General features: G+C 34.4%; 1 protein-coding gene across 2 annotated transcripts in view; it reads right to left on the bottom strand.

The window, feature by feature from the left end:
* The window catches only part of LOC106478616 (uncharacterized oxidoreductase YtbE-like), a 36723-nt gene extending 16542 nt beyond the window's left edge, over window positions 1-20181 (bottom strand). Inside the window, exons 1-3 of one of the 2 annotated variants that reach the window (XM_022382237.1) lie at window positions 19535-20181; window positions 2535-2723; window positions 935-1026 (exon numbers count right to left, since the gene is read on the bottom strand). In XM_022382237.1, coding sequence (XP_022237945.1) covers window positions 935-1026; window positions 2535-2723; window positions 19535-19550 — 297 coding nt within the window. In that variant the 5' untranslated portion in view covers window positions 19551-20181. Of the gene's footprint in view, window positions 1-934; window positions 1027-2227; window positions 2292-2534; window positions 2724-19534 lie in introns of those variants that run through there. The other variant, XM_022382238.1, reaches the window with a different exon arrangement.
* Between the last annotated feature and the right edge of the window lie 655 nt (window positions 20182-20836).

Here is a 20836-nt window from a genome sequence, read left to right as displayed (position 1 = left end):
GCAGTGAACCCCTACTGTGCTTATTCCACATGTAAGCTGTTGCCTGCAACACACAAAGATTCCATACCTACTACACAGAAAAGTATGGTTATTTATGATTTCTCATGCCACTGCGAATGTTGGTACGTAGGTCACACTTCACAAAGATTGCAAGATGTACCCACATTCATAAGAACTAAGAGTGTGAAAGTACAGAATTTACCATGTCACTCCTGTAAAACAAAAGTTGTACCACCAAAATTTGAATCAGAGATTGGCGAGCATTTACTAGTGAACCTGACTTGTGCTGACAACTACAAGGATAGCATGTTTGAAATTACTACAAATGGTCGGTCGACCTTTACCTCTCTATTTTGGAAGCCACCTTTATTAAAACACATAAACCTGTCCTTTGCCACCAAAAACAATTTCTATACAATCTACACATCCTTCAGTAGGTCTGTGACATTTCCTGATTAGCTAAAGGACATGCCTTCAGTGATTGCCTTACTGGCCTACGTTGATCTGACTCATTTTATAAGCTGTACTATTTCCTATAGATCATTTTCCAGACGGTTCTGCTATGATTAGTGTCTGGCAAAAAACTTCAACAGTTATTTTTTTGCAACATCTCAACCAACAATTGGTCCAGTTATCAATGCTATTTTCAAGTCTTAAACAACTCGACTTTCATGATCTACATATCTACATGAGCCAATGTTTCCATTTATGAAAGTTATATTTTAAGATCTGTGCAAGAACTCAGCTAACAGATGTTTCTGTATATCAAAGCAACCTTCCAGTTTTGTATAACGAAAAATCTTTTCAAGTATCTGTTTGTTTTTGAAATTTATCACCAACAAGTCACAGACACCCACTGTAAAGAATCTGGCCGTTCGAAAACCTGATATGGTACAAGTTTCTTCAAGTAAAATATTTTATGTTCATAACTTACCTGCAAAACAGAAGGTAAAACTGTGCAGTACTTCAACATTTCATCAAGATGGGGTACCAAATAATTGGACACACCAATAGCTTTAAGTTTACCTAAGGGAAAATAATTTCAAAACTATTAATTGGGCATCATAAAGTTTAAACATTACTGTAGCACCACTTGGTTCTCCTTGCAAGAAAAACTTATTAAGGATTTAATTTATCTTTTATTTTCTTCCTACACAACTTGATTATCTAGAAATTTTGTAAACATTTATTTCATTCAGATATAGAGCACTTGGGAAACAGAAATTTTTTCTTTAGTCATTGATAATAATGGTTAATGAATATGAAAATAAAATGGGAATATTTATACAGCTAAGAATTACTGGGAACTCTTTAACCTTAGGGTATATTTATCTTCAGTGTATCTATAAGGTGAAATGTCAGATTCGGGCTATAGCTGTGCTTTTAAAGTCAAATATCAATAATAGAAAAATAAGTTTTTCATATACATTTCTATTATAACAATACATAAAGCTTATCTAGCAAAGGTTAAAGTAAAATTAGAAAACTTCACAGTTGCATGTAAACATTCATGATTTGCTGTTTCTTGACTGATTATTTTTTCCTTTAAGCCATTTAGTTTCAAATTTAGTGACAGAAAAGAGTTTGAGGTCAGAGGTACAAAATGCAGCTACATACATAAGATAAAACATGGGAATATAAAACTGTGGCAATGCAAGTCTGTTTAATAAATCTTGACAATGAAATCTAGTACCGAGATACAACAACTATTATAGTTAAAACTGGAACTGTTATAAATGTTTTCTGGTTGCAGAGTTCAAAACATAATGCCACTGAACATAAATACTCCACAATATCAACTGTGAGTGAGTTATAAATGTGGAAGTCAATCCCATTATTCATTTCAAAGAATTGAACAAAGCTCTTGTGGTGGTGGATGCTGATTGGCTGCCTTTTCTCTATTCAATACTTCTAAATTTGAAATGTCATTAACTGACTCCTAGATATATTACAGCTTTAGCCATTTAGCCCAAGTGCACAAAAAACAGCATTTAGATAGAAAACTGAAGCTCTAATTCTATAATTTTTTTCAATGTCTAAGACCTAAGGAATGTTTGGTATTGGACAAATTGCCATTGGAAACTTCAAAAAACTGTTTTGTTAAATATTGTTAAGTTATTGGTGAGAGTGCCAGTACTGACTATTAAATTAACAAATGCATTAAGAGTAAAAAAAACACAAGAACTGATGTTTATTGGCACATGAAAGGTAGAATCTTTACTATTACCTTTCAATTTCCCCCCAAACAGTGGTTTTTGTGTTTTTACTCCTAATATAGTAGCACAGTGTACCTGAAAAAAATTAGTAAATGCATTATCAAAAATACTCTGAGTATGCTATAAAAAGTTATATTAAAGACTTTCTGCCTACATTTACAGTTTCATTGTTGTTTATATATCTACAACAAGGCATTTAACCTGATATTTAACTAAAATTTGGCATTATTGTATAAGATATACTTCTTGATAAGTACACTGTTTCACATTAAACAGTTCATAATTTTACATGAAATTATTAGTTTCTACATCTTCAACCTTCTCTGTAAAGAGACTCCATTTCCTGCCAGCTTTCTTTACGAAGAACTCTATGCTGAGGATCATCAGGATGCTTTCCTGATGCTCCAGGCCAGTGGATGAGATATAAATCCAAGTAATCTACTTGAAGACGCTTTAGTGAAGTAAGAATTGCAGAACGACACTTGCCAATACCTTGATGTGAAGGAGCTGGTAAAATGAAAACAGATTAACACTCAGAAATGATTTACATGTTATTGTATCATAAAATTTCAGATTCCAAAGAGATATTATTGTCAATGTTGAGTAATTCAATATCTACAAATATTTATCATCTAAAGAGAGAGAAAGGAAATCCTACAGTATTCACAAAAAATGCTGCCACTTTAGACATGTGCCAGCAAACAGTGGTCACATATAATAGCACAAGAAACAAGGATGTACTAATATTTGGGCCTTTTTTATTACAAGATAAATAAAAAATTGCAAATAGGGATCATGAAAAAAAGTAAGAAACAGAGGCATTTCCTGGAAATCAATTAACATGTCATTACCAAGTCACCACACCAGAAATGTGACATCCCCATATCTTACCCACAACTCACTGATGTTTCGAGTGTCTGAGTTTCAACATCAAACATGAAAATTTCTGCTAATAAAGGTGATAATGGTGACCCCATGGACAAACCTTTATTCTGTTTATAAATTTCATTACCCACCTTACAATAACTATAGTTTACACATAATTGTGTTAAATTCAAAATATCTTCTACTTCCAGACATGAAAAATTATGCTAGCTAGTAATATATTTTCAAAACAACATAATACTTCTTCTATTGGTACATTTGTAAACAATGAAACTACATCAAATGAAACTAATCTATCATTGTCTTCTATCCTGATATTTTAAATCTTATCAATAAATTCTGATGAATTCCTAACTGTAAATATTTGAGAATTTGTTAAAAATAAACTTAGAAATCAAGAATGTTGACAATCCTCTGTTATTAACAATTGGGCAAAATGGTATCACAGTTTTATGTACTTTTGGTAGGGCATAAAAACGAGGTAAGGATAATATTAAAAATCTTCTGAATGATGGCGCATACATGGAAATAAAGAAAGATCCGATAATTTTAATATAGAGTAAAGTAAAAAACAATTGTAAAAACTTGCCTCACCTTAATAATGAACAAAAAAATCTTATATTGTCTTACTTTATTTTACCTCGTTTTTATGGCCTGGTGGTTAGTGTGCTCAATTTGTAATCTGCATGTCACAGGTTTGAATAAAATCACTAAACATGTTCACCCTTCTGGCTGTGGGGTTGTTATGATTGTCATTCATACTATTTGATTAGAGTAGCCCAAAAGTTGGCAATGGATGGTGTTGACTAGCTGCCTTCCCTCTGGTCTTTTACTTTAAAATTAGGGATGGCTATCACAGATAACCCTTGTGCAAAATTCAACAAACCAAACCATTTGAAATATTTTGATAATCAAAAATAAATTAATAACTACAAAAACAAATTTTAACTGGCTTTTTTTAGAGCAGTAGCTGCTTTTTTTTATGATATTCATTATACTCTTTCCATACTAAAAATGTGCTAATTAGAAAAACACACCTAAAAGAGAGTACTTAATTCTAGTTTCAAAATTAATCCATTTTTGGTTTCTATAAAGGAAAATTATAAAATATATGTTACCCATATTTTTGTGGAATTGAACTAAATATGATCAACTAGCACTGAGTATTAATATCAGATTAAACTACATATATATATATATATATATTATACATATGAATATTTCACAAAATTAAAATTTATGTGATTATACAAACATAAAATATCTTAGTGTATGAAATACATGTACTATAGTACTGACACACCATAATGTAAGGTTTAGAATATCAGAGAATGAAGAAAAAAAAACCTTTGGTTCTCCCATTTTTCTGTACTTAGATGGAAACTTTTAGATTAACTTCATACTTTTCTAGTATTGTGTGAGTGACTAAACAACTAAACTTTGGGCTCCAACAAAGCATGAAATGTTGTCACTTGAGATGAGTTCTGAGTCAATAAGATACATCCTAAGCTAATTCTAAAAAAAATTCAAGGTTTTTATCTTGACAACAACAAAAAAATCAAAGCAAAAAAAAAAAAGGCTTGTAAGACATTTTATTCACCTTATGGATTGAATTAAATAAATCAAGCATTCTACTTTTTTTAATGCTGTAATTCTTCAGATATTAGTGACAACTATTGTTATGAGGAGTGTAAAATTAACACTTCTCATGTTATCAGAACTTTCAAAGTATCAATTACATATTTTTCTTTTGTTTTTAGTTGGCTATTCTAACTGTTTCATCATAAATGCTGTTCCATTAGCGTTTGTGTTAGAAGCCTTTTCTGTATTTTTAAATATGCAAGTATTTGTTATGATGTGAATGCCTTTTAGCTGGCAAAGTATTATTATAATTAATTATACTTGTCATATGACATTATGTTAGGCCTATTTTAATGTGTTTTAAGACTGCATTTTTAATCTTAGGGATTATCAAAAATTAGTATTTCCACCACAAGATTTAAGTACATAAACAGAAAAAGTTTAACACCTTTAAGTAGATGGGCTTAACTCCTCCCTGTTAATAATGCCAGTCCATTGAGCCAATCCTATTTCTGTGGAGCTATACATAGTAATGTTTACTACAATTCTGAATTTACAAGATGTCTCTTCATGAAATTTGGCAAGCTTTTAGTAAACATGAAAATTTAATAAGTAATTAAAACCAATGTTTTATATTTACACAATTTTAAAAATGTTATTGAAGACATCAATGGGTTCAACTTTAACAGCACACTCTACATGTACATTGTTTCAACATCCTCTACATTGTCTTCAGGAGTTATTAGCAAGAAGCTATAATTTATACTTTTTCTCATTTCATGTGATATTACATTGCATTGTTATTTACATAATTCCTTGGTCAACCTTTATAATACAGCATGCAAAATATAAACACAGTGACTTGATGGTCTTTCATCTCTGCTTACTACTTATTTTTATTTTTAAAATTTTATAAAAATATGTAAACAGCACATTATCAGAACAATATTCGGAAACCCCAATATAATACGATCACAATTAGTACATATGAAACCACCTAAAGCATAGTAGAGAATAAAAACACAATTTATATTGGAAATATGGACTCCTGTGAAATAGAGAAACAAACAGACCAATAAAAGTTAGGATTTAGGAGAATAACAGACATACAAAACTATGTAATACTGATTTATATGCAATAGCCAATTATGTTCGAAAAGAAGACCATACAATAACTTGAAATAATATGAAAATAGCAGGATACCAACCATACATACGGATAAGGAAGATAATATGAAGCCTTCGATATCCACCTACAGATAACACACTCAATAAATCTATTACAGAAGTCAGCAAAGCCTAGGTACCTCTCTTGAAAACATTCAATTAAGTCAGCTGATTCAAGCCCTAATAGGGGAGACTATAAAAGAGTTGCTAGAACATCAGCCTCTGAATCGAGAAGACCTATGATTGAAACCTGGCTACAGTACCACTGGAGAAAAAAATAACTTTCTCAGGACTTTCCAGAAGATGGCAGAAGGTTAGTATGCCAAATGTCGAATAAAAACTGGTTAGTAAATAGTATGTAGCAAGTAAAATACAGCTATTAGTAACCAATTAATAGTTAGAATTACATAATCACATAGGCTACTAACTATAACAACAATTCTTATCTGATTACCACAACCTTACCATAAGCATTTAATTCATTGTTGTTTATAATTGTGAACTTTACAGGTTCATGAAAAAAAATTACAGTTCTGAAGATCCTGGCACTCTTTTGATCATTACTGCAACACGTTACTAATCGTATATGGGATATACTGAAGATGATATTCATAACACTAATATTGGTTTCAATAATCTTGTAAGCTCCAATACTGTGTTATATTCCATTAGACATTTGCTGGGGTCCAAGTAAGTAACTGCTCTGATAGTGTTTCTCAGCACATTACATTTATGGCTTATAAAACCAGACTTAGCCAGAATGGAAACCAAGAACATGGCTTGGGATAAGATGGCACTCCTTCCCAGGCAAGCAGGACATGGTGCAATCAAAGATGAAAGGAAGTTATGCAGCTCATACCCCTTCTCATGCCTAAGTTTACTAGTAGAGTATATACCAGGAATGTCAGGACGATGTATGAAGTCAACAACACCACAGAGACAGCAACAGAAATGAAATAGTGGAATCTACTAGGACTTGATGAAACAAGATTGTTCCAAGCAGGGCAAACACATCTTTCTAGTGGAGGATGTACAACACACAGAAGGGGTAGGTATAACTCAAAGAAAGCACCAGGTCTTTAATGGAATGGGAGGCAATTAGTTCTAGAATCATCACTGCAAGGTTTTATATAAAAGTACAGAAAATAGTAGTCATCCAAAACTATCATGAACAGTTTCTATGATCACTTATAGTACTCCATAAGCAAAGATATAATTTAGTAATGGGTGATTTCAATGTGAAGGTTGAGCAAGAAAGTACTGATCATGAACAAATCATAGAAAAACATGACCTAAGAGTACAGAATGAGAATGATGTGCAGTTTAGTGACATTTGTGCCCTCTCCAGTCATGCTATCAGTGAGAGTGTCTTCTTGTCTTCTCTTATAAAAGGGTTCACAAAGCAACATGGGTCTCACCAGACAACAGCATGAAAACCAGATAGACCACATCTGCATCAATCAGAAGGTCACTACTAGACTCAAGGGTGAAAAAGTAGCTGATGCTGCCTCAGACCACCACCTTCTGAGATGCAAGCTCAACTCAAACTCAAGAGGTTCAAAGCAACCACAAGAAGGACCAGTATTAGATTCAATGTAAACCTACAAGGTTCAAACCTACCAGTTCATACGAGGTGCAGTATAGCATCAAAGATGTTTTACTAGTAAAACCTCTTGGTAGTTGGTACTACACCTTAAGTCACCTTTGCAATGCTTTTTATAGTACATCGCTTATTTTTACTTATGTGACCAACTGTCATATTTTCTGTATGTCAATCTCCAGTCACATTTTATTCTATTCAAAAATAATTGCTACCATACATTGCATTATGCATAGGCTTACTACAAGTTTGTAAAAACTTCATTTAGTACACGTTTTTACGGTAAATGTTAGCAATTATTCCTGACATTCAATATGTCTAGCAGATCTGCTGTGATTCTGTTTGGCTTCAAGCATAATATAAAATTTACTGACACCACGACTGACAACAAGAAGCACTCGGCAGTGTACAAGATCTATTCAGGAACAAATCACATAACTGAGAGGTTCAGCATTCACCAGGCACTTGAGGTAATTACAAATACTCTTTTTTAATAAATTACACACACTATAATTAACACGATAACTGTTCAGCTTGAAACGAGTGGTTCCAGTAGATTAAGTTATGTCAATAGATAAATAACTATGTAAGCTTTGTATAAGGCAAATCCATATAATTATACCTAATAAACTTGAAGATAAAGCAAAATATGTACAAAAAGTGTACAAGTTGTCTATTTTAGGCTTAAGAAACACACTGTATTTTTCCATTGACATTTCAATAAGACATATTTTGGTTATGTTGTGATTTCTCTCCACAAAGGTACAAAGAGCATCTGTGTACTGGAAAGACAGTTCAAGAAGATACCAGTCAGCAACCAAGTATTGCTGGATTTTTTTCACCAGGCAGTCTTTACTCAGGCACAGAGACTGTGAAGTTGTTTAATGTGTAACACGATTGCCAAAATGCCATCCACAATGCTACCATCAAAGACCTCATCCTTGGATGTTCTGTGCCCTGTCTATTCTTGAGAACACTTTATGAAGGTGATGGAACCAAGATATGGATATTTGCTTAACAACATCCAACCCATTCTAATATTGCAAAAAGATTATTAGGCCAAATCTGGATATTTCTAATGTTACAATTACATCGTTCATTATATTAATGGTTGCAGAGAATCACTGTGAGAAACTGAAGTGTATGATGTTGGAAGTGGTATTTAAAGAAATGTAATTAAGGGGCTAATGAGTGATAAGTAATAATTAAAAATACATTTTTAACATTAAATAATTTTTTTCTTTTTTTTGTTATTTTTATTCAGATATATTACAATGGCACAATCAACTCTTTGTAGTGTGAAATTGCCACAGCTTTATGCTGCTGGGAAAGAATGTATAACATAAATCCTACCTGGACAATCATCCATCTCTATCACTACTGACATATGGAGTGATCAGACTATGTGGTTCTTAGGAGTCACAGTGCATGTCATCATACCAAATAAACTAAGTGGTGAGTTGGAGCTGAAGTATTTGTTGCTTAGCTGCCAGCGGTTTATCGGATCTGAAATAGGGGAGAGAATCGCTACGGCCTTTGACAAAATTGTGGAAGAGTCTGGGATTAAAAACAAAGTTGACTTTGTTATCACTGACAATGCATCTATTATAAAAGCTGCATTTAAGATAAAGTTTCCAAGCACTGACTCTCTGAGAAAAATGAAGAAGAGGAAACTGCTGTTGTTGAAGATGAGTCAGCATGGTTAGACCTTGAGGATGAAGAGGAGGTGGTCTCTTCCCTGGATAGTTCATCAAAACAAAGGCTTTCCTGTTTTAGTCATACTGGTGATTGGGGATGGACTGAAGGAGACTAGAGGGATGGCCACAGTCACTGCTAAAGCTTGTAGACTGTCAACCCTTCTGCATCACAATATAGTTTTTAAGGAAACGTAAGTGAACTAAGCCCCTTGAACTTACAACTAAGTCTAACAAAATGTTCCTTTTAAAACTTTCATTGGTGTTTAATCAGACAGCATGCATGTGTAACTTTTCTTGAAGATAGCAAACTACACCATCCTTCAAAAAGTCTCTCCTTTGCAACTTTATTGTCAACTTTTTTTAGCATAATTAATCAACCTAGAATAATTCCACTTCTATTTTTCATTTACAGGTTTGAACATGCCTTTGAGAAGAACAGGTCAATTCCCACTGCCAACAACACTCATTGGAATTCTGCTCTGCACCCACTAGAGTCTATTTTAAGACTGGACTATACATCACTTGTAGAGGCATGTGGTACTGAGTTCAGTGGACCCAGCTTAGTGAGATGTGTGAAGATTTGATACCCTTCAGTGAAGCTACGAACCTTACCCAAGGTACTGTGTCTAAATATAAGTTAATAGTCTGTAACATTAATTGTTTTTTTCATAGTCAGAAGGACTTTATTCTTGACTTTGGCACAATTGTCAACATTTCTAACAAATGAATACCATTCACTACTTCTGGACCCGTACACACATTTTACAAAGAAAAAGGACAATGCCAGACACTCCAAACCCCTTGTTAAAACTTTGCTGACATCTCTACAAAAACTGTTCAAGAGAATTTTTCAAAATTGTAATATGGCTGAAGCTACCCATAAGAGAAGTGACAAGCCATTTATGGACAAAGTGTACCTCTTGTCGGCAGTCCTTAACCCAAGGTTTAGCCTTCATTGGGTAGACATTGATACAAACTCTGAATTCCTCAAATGAACCAGGGAGGACTTGAAAGAAAATCTGCATGGTACTTAATGTAATTGAGCTTATGAATATATTTATTTCAGCTTTTAATAAATATGTTGTTTAATCTAAAAATTATTTTGCAATCTAATAATCATATATTTCCTACTAGTGAATAACACCTAATAAATATATGTTATCTATTTTTTTTGTAGATTTGGTCATTGCTGAAAACGAAGATCCCAAGCTGAGTCTGCATCAAGTGCAGAAGAGAACAAAACACCAGCAAAGGTACCTTAAAGATAAAAATGGGACCAATCTAGAAGATACACGTGTCAAAGTATCTTGAAGAGGCAAACAAAATGTCAATTTCTAGTGCACTTCTATTATGGAAGACCATGGAAAAAAAGCTACCAACCCTCCACAAGTTGGCATATAAAGTGGTGTTAATGCCACCACCATCTGCTTGAGTAGAGAGAATTTTCAGCAGAAGCAGAATTATAATGCACTCACATCGTGCAAGTCTCTCACTAGATATTTTGTCAACACTGACGTTACTGAAGTGTAACAAAGATATTCAGTAAACATATTAACTCTTTCAGCACAGGCTCAGTCCCTGGGACCAACCTCGTAACCGTTTTGTGCTTGTTATAGTTTACATGCTATGACTTTTAAATTAGTAAGCGTACATTAATGAAATTTGGCAGATTATCAGTAAATATTGCAATGCTTTCTTATGCAAAATATAATTTGTTTTTATTAAGTCCTAGGGTTCGTTAAGTAATGTTTTTCTCATGCCTTTTTTTCTTTTCACATGTTGTCTATCCAACATGCAAAATCTTTATAATGTCCAGATAGTTATCAAACGTTTCTTAAGATAAAACTTTATATTTTATCTGTTATTTTCAGTAATTAATCTTCGTACAGGTTTGGTAGATCTTGCAACCACCAAAAAATTAGGAAATAAATATAAATTATGCCTGTTTCGTTCTAGAATGACAACATGAAAACATAAATGTTTAGACTAAATAGCTTAAATCTCATAACATTATACATCTATATATATTTATTGTTTTTATTATATTGACCTTTCAGCCATGCCTGGCTAACAAAACAGAAGTTACAATGATGCAGCACAAGTGCTCTAATGTTACCGTAAAACTGACCTTTACAAAGTGATCTGTCTTGGCTGTGTTTTAGTAGATTAGTATTTTGTAAAATATAGTCACATTTCCATTATTATATATGTATATAGATTATTACTATTTACAAATAAGTTCTTATACTTATTTTGCTTAAAACATAGAATGGTAAATAAAGAAGTAAAGCAAACAATTATCTCCTTTTAGTTATGGCCTTTGTACTCAGTTGCTGCTTGACATAGGTTGCTAAGTCTTTTAAAATTTCGCACGTGGAGGATATGAAATGAAATAATTTTTTTTTAGGTTTTATATATACAGTTGAATAACCAAAAAATCATATACCATAGAATTCCACTATAATTTATCAAGCTTAGTAACTAAGCTGTATTTGGTTCTAAAAAAATATGAAATTTCGAGCAGAATAAATACACAACCTACATCCTTGACATCTTGGTTCAAAAGAATGAGATAGCATCCTAACACACGAAAAGGGCTGAGAAAACCACTAGGTGGACATTCTGCGCTTTCAATTGGTTATTCACATCATATATTGAAGTAAGTGTAAATAAGGGACCATTTCCACTAATGGAAAGAGATGAGCAGGGCACTGTGTTTGACTCAGTACATGAGTGATATCTCTGCAAATAGAATAGAGGTTCTTATTTTATATTACTGCTTGCCAATATCAGTAGTTTGTGTTCCTAATTAATACAAAACTATAGAATTAGTATTTTGACATAAGAAACATCTAATTTGAACCAGTGCTGCATTCAACATCATACGTGAGCCACAAAAATCTGTGTTTAACTGTGTTTTTCTAATATTTACTTTTAAATTAAGAAATTGAGTAAGGTATAATATTAAAATGTGAATTATAATCTAAGTTTAATACCAAACTTACTGACATAAATTCATGAAATATTAGTTCAATAAACTGTTGAATGCGAGTCAAGAAATGCAATGGCATGGCCTTTCACCCGTTGCCCATCTGGAAAGGGTTAAAGGCTGGACCATTAATTTCATGTACCTCTATAACATCAAATACTGACAAAGCGGTTAACATTCCACACTGTTCTTCAAAATTAAAATACTTTCTGGTGTTTAAAATCAAACCGTGTACTTTATAATTCATTTTGATAAGCTCACCTGTACTCTGTTTGGAGATTGTTATCTCTCTGTAAATGTAAACCACTAACTCTGTAGTATCATCCTTAATACTCCCCAGTTGCTCCTTTGTGTGTAGTATTGTTGGGTAAAGCTATTAAAACATTCAACTTGTCTACTTGCCTTGCTATGATAGGCAAAATTTCTGCTAGGATGTAAATAATGCCCATTAATTAAAAGTTATAATTTTCGTAAATGAAACTCAGAGATACAGGCAACCATTGGGTGAGAAGCATGAAGGGATAAGTGCTCTATTTCGATTGATAGACAGCCAAATAAAAGGGGCAAATAGAACAGGCTAAAAGTGAAGCTACTCTGCAAGAGAAACAGGAACTTTTTGCCAAGGACCTGACAAAAGCCAGGTATGAAGATGGAGGATGGACGGCATGGGGTGGAGCACTGATGAGTGGAGTTGACAGAGCAGATCAGGAAGGAAGGGAAGAGGAAGGACCGCCTGTAGTTGGAACAACCAAGGAAACCAATGTTGAGCAGGCTAGAAAGGAGCAATTAGAAGGACCATGCATGGAGGAGGGAAACCATCTGGTGAAGTAAATAGATGAGAGAGTAAACATAAAGCAACAGATGAGACCAATCCTGGATGAAGGCATTAACAGCCAAGGCTCGAGGATGAGGGACTGAGGACAATCAGCTACGAGATTGAAAGCACCCGGTATATGACACGCCATCAAACGAAACTGATGTTTGTGGGCCTAGAAAAGTAGATCCATAGTGCAAAAACATAGGAATTTGAACCAGGTGTCACCTTGGTGATTGATATAATCCACCATGGTAGAATTGTTGGAATGGATCATAACCAGCCATTGGATGGTAGGAGAAAGAAATTGATATAAAGCCTGATGAATGGATAGGAGTTTGAGAAGAGAGCTCTCATCCACAAGCCAATGACCCCAAACCTCCTGGTGATCCATCCAGGCACCTCAGTCCTGAAGGGATGCATCCATGAACAGATGTATATAGGCCACGGAGGAAGAAGAGGGACCCCTGCTGACATGTAGGTTCTGTTATAACACCAATGGAGATCATCTACAAGGGATATAGAAGTATCCAAGGTATCCCAGACGAGGATCCATTGATCATGAAAGACTCATTGAAGGAACTGCATATGGGCCCTGCCCAGGGGTATGAGGGATCATGGAAGACCACATCCCAAGAAGTGATAGAACCTCACAAACTATAAGTGAGGGAACAGACAGGGCTTTCTGAAAGGCCTCTTCCATATAATGGAGCAAGAAGAAACCAAATAAACATGGACACACAACTTCATGGCATGAATATGTCGAGCAAAGGTTCCACACGACAAAACACGTATGGTGCTGAGGCTAGGCTGAAAGGTAATGTGCAAAACTGGTACACATCCCCTCAATGGACTAACCGAAGATATAGATGGAAATGCTTCATCACAGAAATGTGCAAGTAAGTGTTGGAAATGTCCACTTTTGTCATACAAAGACCTGGAGAAAATGGCCACTAAAGAGAAAGGTATGTCTCCATGGTAAAGTGATAAATGTGAACATACTGATTGAGATGAGATAAATTGATGAAAAGATGTCAGTACCTGGTCTTCTTGGGAACCACAAACAGGTGGGAGTAAAAACCTTGTGAAACTGTTGAGTTGGTTCAATAGCGTGTTGTGTGATGAGGTCTTGAATTGCCTCTGACAGATGCTGGCATGTCAAGGAATCCTAAGGAAAAGGGGAAGGGAACATTGGATTATGGAGGAAGGGAGAGAAAGGGGATAATGAATCCCACCAAGAGCACCTTGTGAACCCAGATATCTGTGAGAAAAGGTCCAAACAAATGACTGAAATTCAATAGACAAGCCCCCACTGGGCTCAAACAGTCAACATAGTTAACAGTACTGCTGTTGGCTGATCATGCATCGCAAAGTAAATTGATGAACCATGGCACCACAGGAGGGTGGGACAGGAAGAGGTAAGGAAAGGGGAGGCTGGCGGATAGGAATTGGTAACACTCTCAACCCTGACTGCGACAAATGTGTGACCAAGTTAGTAAGACTTAGGAACAGAGTCAAACACATAACACCACAACAATAGTGCCATGAGAAGGTCCCTTAGATAAGGAGCCTGGAGATGGGTCCGTGTCAAAATCGCATCATGGCCTAAGAGATCCCAATGTCAAACAAACCACATTTGAAGCACGAGAGGTGAAAATGTCAGACAAGCCAATGTAGAAGTAAGGATGAAGAGTATTTCAGGAGAAAACCATCAGGGTTCCTGTGAAAAGCCCCTACCAGAACTGACAGGTACAACAGACTCAACAAACTGTTGGTCACAAAAAGGAAAGTCCACCTGATGATAAGCAAGGAAAGACTGATCCAAAGTCCATGGGGGATGAGGCACACTAACGCCCTCCCCCAGTTGAGAGGTATATTGGTCCGTGTGAACCCCCTAATATCGGGGAAAAGACTAAATAAGGTTTGGAAGTTTCATGTAAGAGGGAAGGTCTATGGTCAAAGGAAACAGGTGCAAGAGACAAAACATCGGGTAGTTAATGGGAAGGTGCAGCAAACTCTGGGTGGGAAAACAAATGATCAAAATCGTCTACAGGAGGGCCCAGCTTAAAAGGCTCAGTTGGAAATGGGACACAAATAGGCGAGAGAGATTGGCTCATATAAATATAATGCTCAATCTCCCAGCAAATGAGAGACAATATATCCCCTGATGGGTCGCCCGTGCCTGTGACTGAAAATACAGCATCAGACACCGGGGAAGTACCCAAAGTGGTGACTATAACTGTGGAATTCATAAGCGGGAAACACAAAGAAGTAACGCTTTATGAAAATATTAACTCCATAACTGTGAAATGTTGGAAATAAAGTGAAGAAAGATATAAACAATAAAATAATTCAAGGTAAATGAACAAAGTAAAAAGGAATATCTGAACCTGACAACTGCCAAACAAAGTGATAGTTTGGTAATGGCATGTAGAGGGAGTCACATGTGTCACGTAACGGTGCTCTCCTATTGGTAGAGAAGTGATGCATGATTGCATAAGAGACATGTTGGAACCTTGGATTCAAACAGAGGGAGGATAAACGCTTGTGGTATGCATTTCTGAAAAAAAAGTTTGCATATAGAGGGAAGTACAAAACGAGAAAAGCTAATCTTGTGAACAGAGGGAAAGTACTTTATCAGAACTTAATCCCTCCTTAATGTTAACAATCCAGAGTTTAAATATGATACAGTACTCCATATGGACTTATTGATAAAATTCTTATACCTCAAACTGAAAAACTGTGGATTTGCTTTCAGCTTGACTGTGATGGATCAAAATATCTGTCCAGAGGTCCAATGGGTTAACACCTATCAATATCACTGAGGCTCAATGCAACACTTCTCTGCAAAGGTAATGCTAGTAACTAAAACATCCAGGCCTTGGGCAGAAGGTCAGATAATGGCTTCTATATAGTGACTTTTTTTCATTTCAATAAAAAAGTATACAAATGTTGTGATTATTGTGTATTCATTTATTTAATTTTACGTGTATATCTATGTACTGTAATTTGAATTGGTGATGATCCAACTGTGGTTTGTTGATGTCTGCAACCGGGGAATGATTAGATGCCACATCACACAATGAAAACAAATATGAAGGCTGGGAAATTTCCATATTTTATGTAATATTATTCAAAATATGAATATCTTTACCTTGATTATTAAATGTGGTTAGAAAAAATTAATAATTTCAACAGCAGTTAGTGCTTGATTACACCAGTTGACACGAGTTGATGAGTAGTTTGCAACTGGCCATGGAAATGAAACCATGACGCAAGCTGGGAAAATTCTCACCAGCCAATCCACAGTCAGAATGAGTGCTTTCTTGAAATGTCAGATGATGCATGATGTAGGTAGTTCTGTAGGTTCTGTGGCTTGATGTATAAATATCATATGTATAGAAGAATAAATCACTTACATTTTTGTACAGAGATAGATTCTGTCTCACAATGCCTCAAGAAAAGTGAAAACATAAACACCTGACCCCACTTTCATGTGCTGAAAATGAACAATAAAACTCTTCGCAATACCATATATTCTAGACTCATGAACATTCAAAGTGACCCTGTTAAATGCCCAAAACAAACAAATATGGACAATGCTTTTTATTAAATATATTTGATGTAAATTTGTCATATTTTACATTTAAGAAATAAAAATGTGATACTTGTGTGTTTTATGAAATAAATGTGATTGATGAATAAATTATTTTACATAAAATACAAACAAAACAATTTAAAGTTCTCTTTACTAAAACTGTTATCCATCATAACTATTATTAATACTATAACAATTTGCTATGTCACCTGATTACCTATACAGTATATAAACCATTATCCTCAAGCCTAGGCAATAGCGACTGGCACAGCTTGAACTCAGTCATTCTTTATCTGGTTATTGATCCTTTGAATAACGACTTCCTGTCAGATACAACGTTTTTAACATGGTAGAAAGGTTAATTGTATCTAAGAGGGACTACTATATGAGCAAAAATGAACAGAAGCCTGAAGTAAAACAATAAAGGTTTTCAAAGAAAGTTTTAAACAATTAGTACTAGCAGAAATTTTAAAGGGATAAACAGTATGTCTAAAACACCAGTGAGATGTCTGTCCAGAATGGAGTGGGCTAGTAAAGGTCTTTGTACACAGGAGGAGTAAACAAGTGCTGAAGTAAAGGAAAAATGTGAAGGATATCAAATGTGATGAAAAGTAGTAGCCAAGGCAGTAAAATATTGATCACCTTTTGTATTCACTTAGATGAAGTTATGGTATTGAACAAAAGACCTTATGGGAAGTGACTTTTGGCAGATAAAAAATAGGTCTAAGATGCTATGAAGTTTTTTAAGTTTGATTATTTTACTGAATCATCTTTTTCCTTCAGTGCTGAAAGTTTTTATCACCTACTTCTCTTTTCTTGTGGGTAATGCTGATAGGATTACATCACTACGTTTCTTCTGTCAAGGAAATATTAAGTGATAAGCCAAAGGGAAAAACAATAAAAACAATCACGCATTTTGCTAAAAGTTTTAAAAAAAGATGTTGATAACACAATCAAAACTGCATGTTTTCAAATATTTTCTATGTATGATGAAAATGTAAGCCTAGATGTCTAATACATAAAAGAAAACACTTAATATTCTTAACCCTATGACTACCAGCTCCTACAACTTATAGGAACTAACATAGCTATCATTATATTTCGTTCCAAAATCAAATTAGTGGAAGAAATTGTTTGAAATTTGGCAAGAACTTTCCTAAAAGTGCATAGCTTACGAAAAATATTTAATTTTGTTTGTTTGTAATTAAGCACAAAGCTACACAATGGGCTATCTGTGCTCTGTCCACCACGGGTATCAGAACCCAGTTTCTAGTGTTGTAAGTCCGCAGACATACCGCAGTGCCACTGTGGGGCATGTAATTTTGATTTTTTCTATTGTTTCTAATAAAGATTCACTATTTAATGTAGTTATTTGGACTCGGATCCTGAATAATTCACCTGCAAGGTGACTTTCATTTTTGAGTATAAAAATACTATTTATTATACAGTTTTCACATTTTATTTTCATAATCCCTAGAACCTGCTAAATGAATATCAAACGTTTTTTGAGGTAAATATTTATAGTTATTTACCATTTTCTCTTCTACATCCATAACTCTAGCTATTACCATGAATGTATAGTACAATGATATGTTTAAAATTAAGAAAAGGAAATATGTACTTACCTTTTATTTCTTTATTGAATAATCTCAAAATATCTTCTTTGGGTCATATGCATAATTTCACATTTTTACCATTTCACTTATAATTTGTTTTATGTTTTACTTTACTTTCCAATTCTTTATCTTTTATTATTTATGTTTAAAATGTGAACTGGTGCCTGCAGGCCATATAAGGTTATGATCGGCAGAGATGTTTTAGCCTCTGGCAAAATGTTTGCACTCACCTACTTTTATAACTGTTTACCAGCAAAGTGACAAGTAGAAAAACTTAATTAATCATCAAAACTTTCAAATCTGAATTATAAAACAAAAGTAGTACATAATTAACTAAATTATAAAAGTAAAACTTAAATGTGATTTAACTGTCTGTCAAATTAATATGAATAAGGTGAGAAAAAATAGTCAAGCACTAGGGACACTGGGCCCGGCATGGCCTGGTGGATAAGGCGCTCGACTCGCAATCTGAGGGTCGCGGGTTCGAATCCCAGTCCCACCAAACATGCTCATCCTTTCAAAGAGGGAAGGCTCTCAAGTGGGTTGCATCCTTGACATAAGAAACAGCTTTAGAAACGCTGGCAGAGCAAGATCTGCCATCGGCTCGACGGTCCGCAAGGACTATGGGAAAAAAAAACAAAAAAAACTAGGGACACTGATTTCAAAAATGGACATAGCAGCAGTTTACTTGTCATCTGAAAAATAATTTATCACCCATGTTTCTTTCAAGCCTAGAAAAATTAACTGAGAAACCAGCTCTTTCTGTTAGTTATAAGAATACCATTGAAGTCTAGAAAAGACTGTTGCTTAGTAATCGATTACTATGGAATGTGAGTGTGGCATCTACCAGAAAGGAAAAAGAAATAAGCTCCTTCTTGGAATGTTAGCCACTGTAAAATGAAAGTTAACATTTTCCTAACCTGAATATGTTATTTCCAATAGATACTTACCTAGTACTGCCCTCTATTGGCACAAATGTTTCGCTTGCCACTAGCCTTGCAACTCCCACTTCTTTCCGGATATCAATATGTAAATGATCATGCAGTAACCCTCTACCAATAGAAGTGCGACACTACCCCTGTCGTAATTAGCACCCTCTCTAATCATGCACTTGTTAATCACTTCAAGATAGGTCATAACTAATTGAACCAAATTATACCAGAAGTTGGGAGGATGGGTGGGAAATGTGAGAAAGGTAAGTATCTATTGGAAATACATTTTTAGTTTTGGAAAATGTCAACTTCTGATATGATATCTTACCTTCTCTCACAAAAATTAGAATCCCACACTGACTGGTGTAGAGACATTAAGAATAAGATCCTCCTTGATAAAAAGACCACGAGGTGTGGTATGTAATGAAAAACATCTTACCAGTGAGGTACTGCATCACTTATGAGCCTGGTATGTTCTGTGACCTTCAGGAATGCATCACCAAAACCTAAAGGGTGGAAACATGAAGGGGCCAAAAAAAATTTTCAGCAGGAAAGGGATCTTCAGGTGTTGAGTGGCTAGGGTGTGACAGACTACAAATGAGAATTCGACCTCAACCAACACTTGGCGGCATTGTAGGACCCAGCAGTCATAGGGTTAATGGATCATATTAGAAATAAAAGAAGGTAACATTAAATTCAAATGAAATTAGTAAATATGCTATTTAGAAATGAGACTGTACTGGATGATGCAAGATAATTCAGGTGTAGTATAATGTATACAGCTGCACCATTGTATGTGTTATGATGACGTAAATATTCCTTGTCACAAATGCAGTAATTTTCTTTTGATTACAAAGTTTTATTAACTGTATAAATAATGTGATAGTTTTTAATAGTTTCATTTTTTTACATATTTACATTTAAGACATGCTTTCAAAAAGTAATACAGGCAAATAACAATGAGTAAATTGATGAGTAAATTTGTGATTTAAGGACAGAGTTTTTGTAATTGTAAGAAGGTTATGGGACTAAATGTCCAACACTGCATACAGAATATTTTCTTCCATGTAAGTCATTGTTATGTAAAAATAATAAATTATGTTACATATATAGTTAAACTATTTAGATCAGTGTTTCTTAACCATTTTTTCTCAAGACATCCCTAAACATAGTTTATAATTTCAATGGCACCCCTAACATTTTATGGCCTAGTTAACAGTGGAGTAGCCAAGGGTGGGTCATAGAGATAAAAACATTTTGCTAAAATCTCTCAGCAACCTAGTTGAGAAACATTGGTTTAGGATAAATGCACTAACACACACAAACAAGAAAATAAATAAAAGACCTTAGTCAAGATTGCTATTGATGTGGAAGAGGAATTAAATACTGTGTTTACTAAGCTGTGTGTTGAGCATAAGCAAATGTTTCCAACAAATTTGAGCTCCTGACTGATAATGAGAAAAGGGAAATGACAAACTACTCAAAACATAAGAACTTCTTAGTTATTGAAAAAAAAACTATAAATATTAGATATAAGCTGATCTTAATCAAAAATACTGTTCACAAAATATCATATTATGGAGCATGACATAGGTAACAGTAACATCATTTTGAAAAGCGAAATCAAAGTTCACTTGCAAATCTTCATTAACCATACTACGTTTATGTGATTTATAGTGGGAAGTTGCCTACTTCAATTGGTAAAATAATGTATCAGAAGGAATATATTGTTGTAAGCTAT

Source organism: Limulus polyphemus, unplaced genomic scaffold (genome assembly GCF_000517525.1).
Source record: "Limulus polyphemus unplaced genomic scaffold, Limulus_polyphemus-2.1.2 Scaffold233, whole genome shotgun sequence".
NCBI lineage: Eukaryota > Metazoa > Arthropoda > Merostomata > Xiphosura > Limulidae > Limulus > Limulus polyphemus.
The sequence above is the reverse complement of the archived record's forward strand: the minus strand, read 5'-3'. Positions and strand labels throughout refer to the sequence as shown.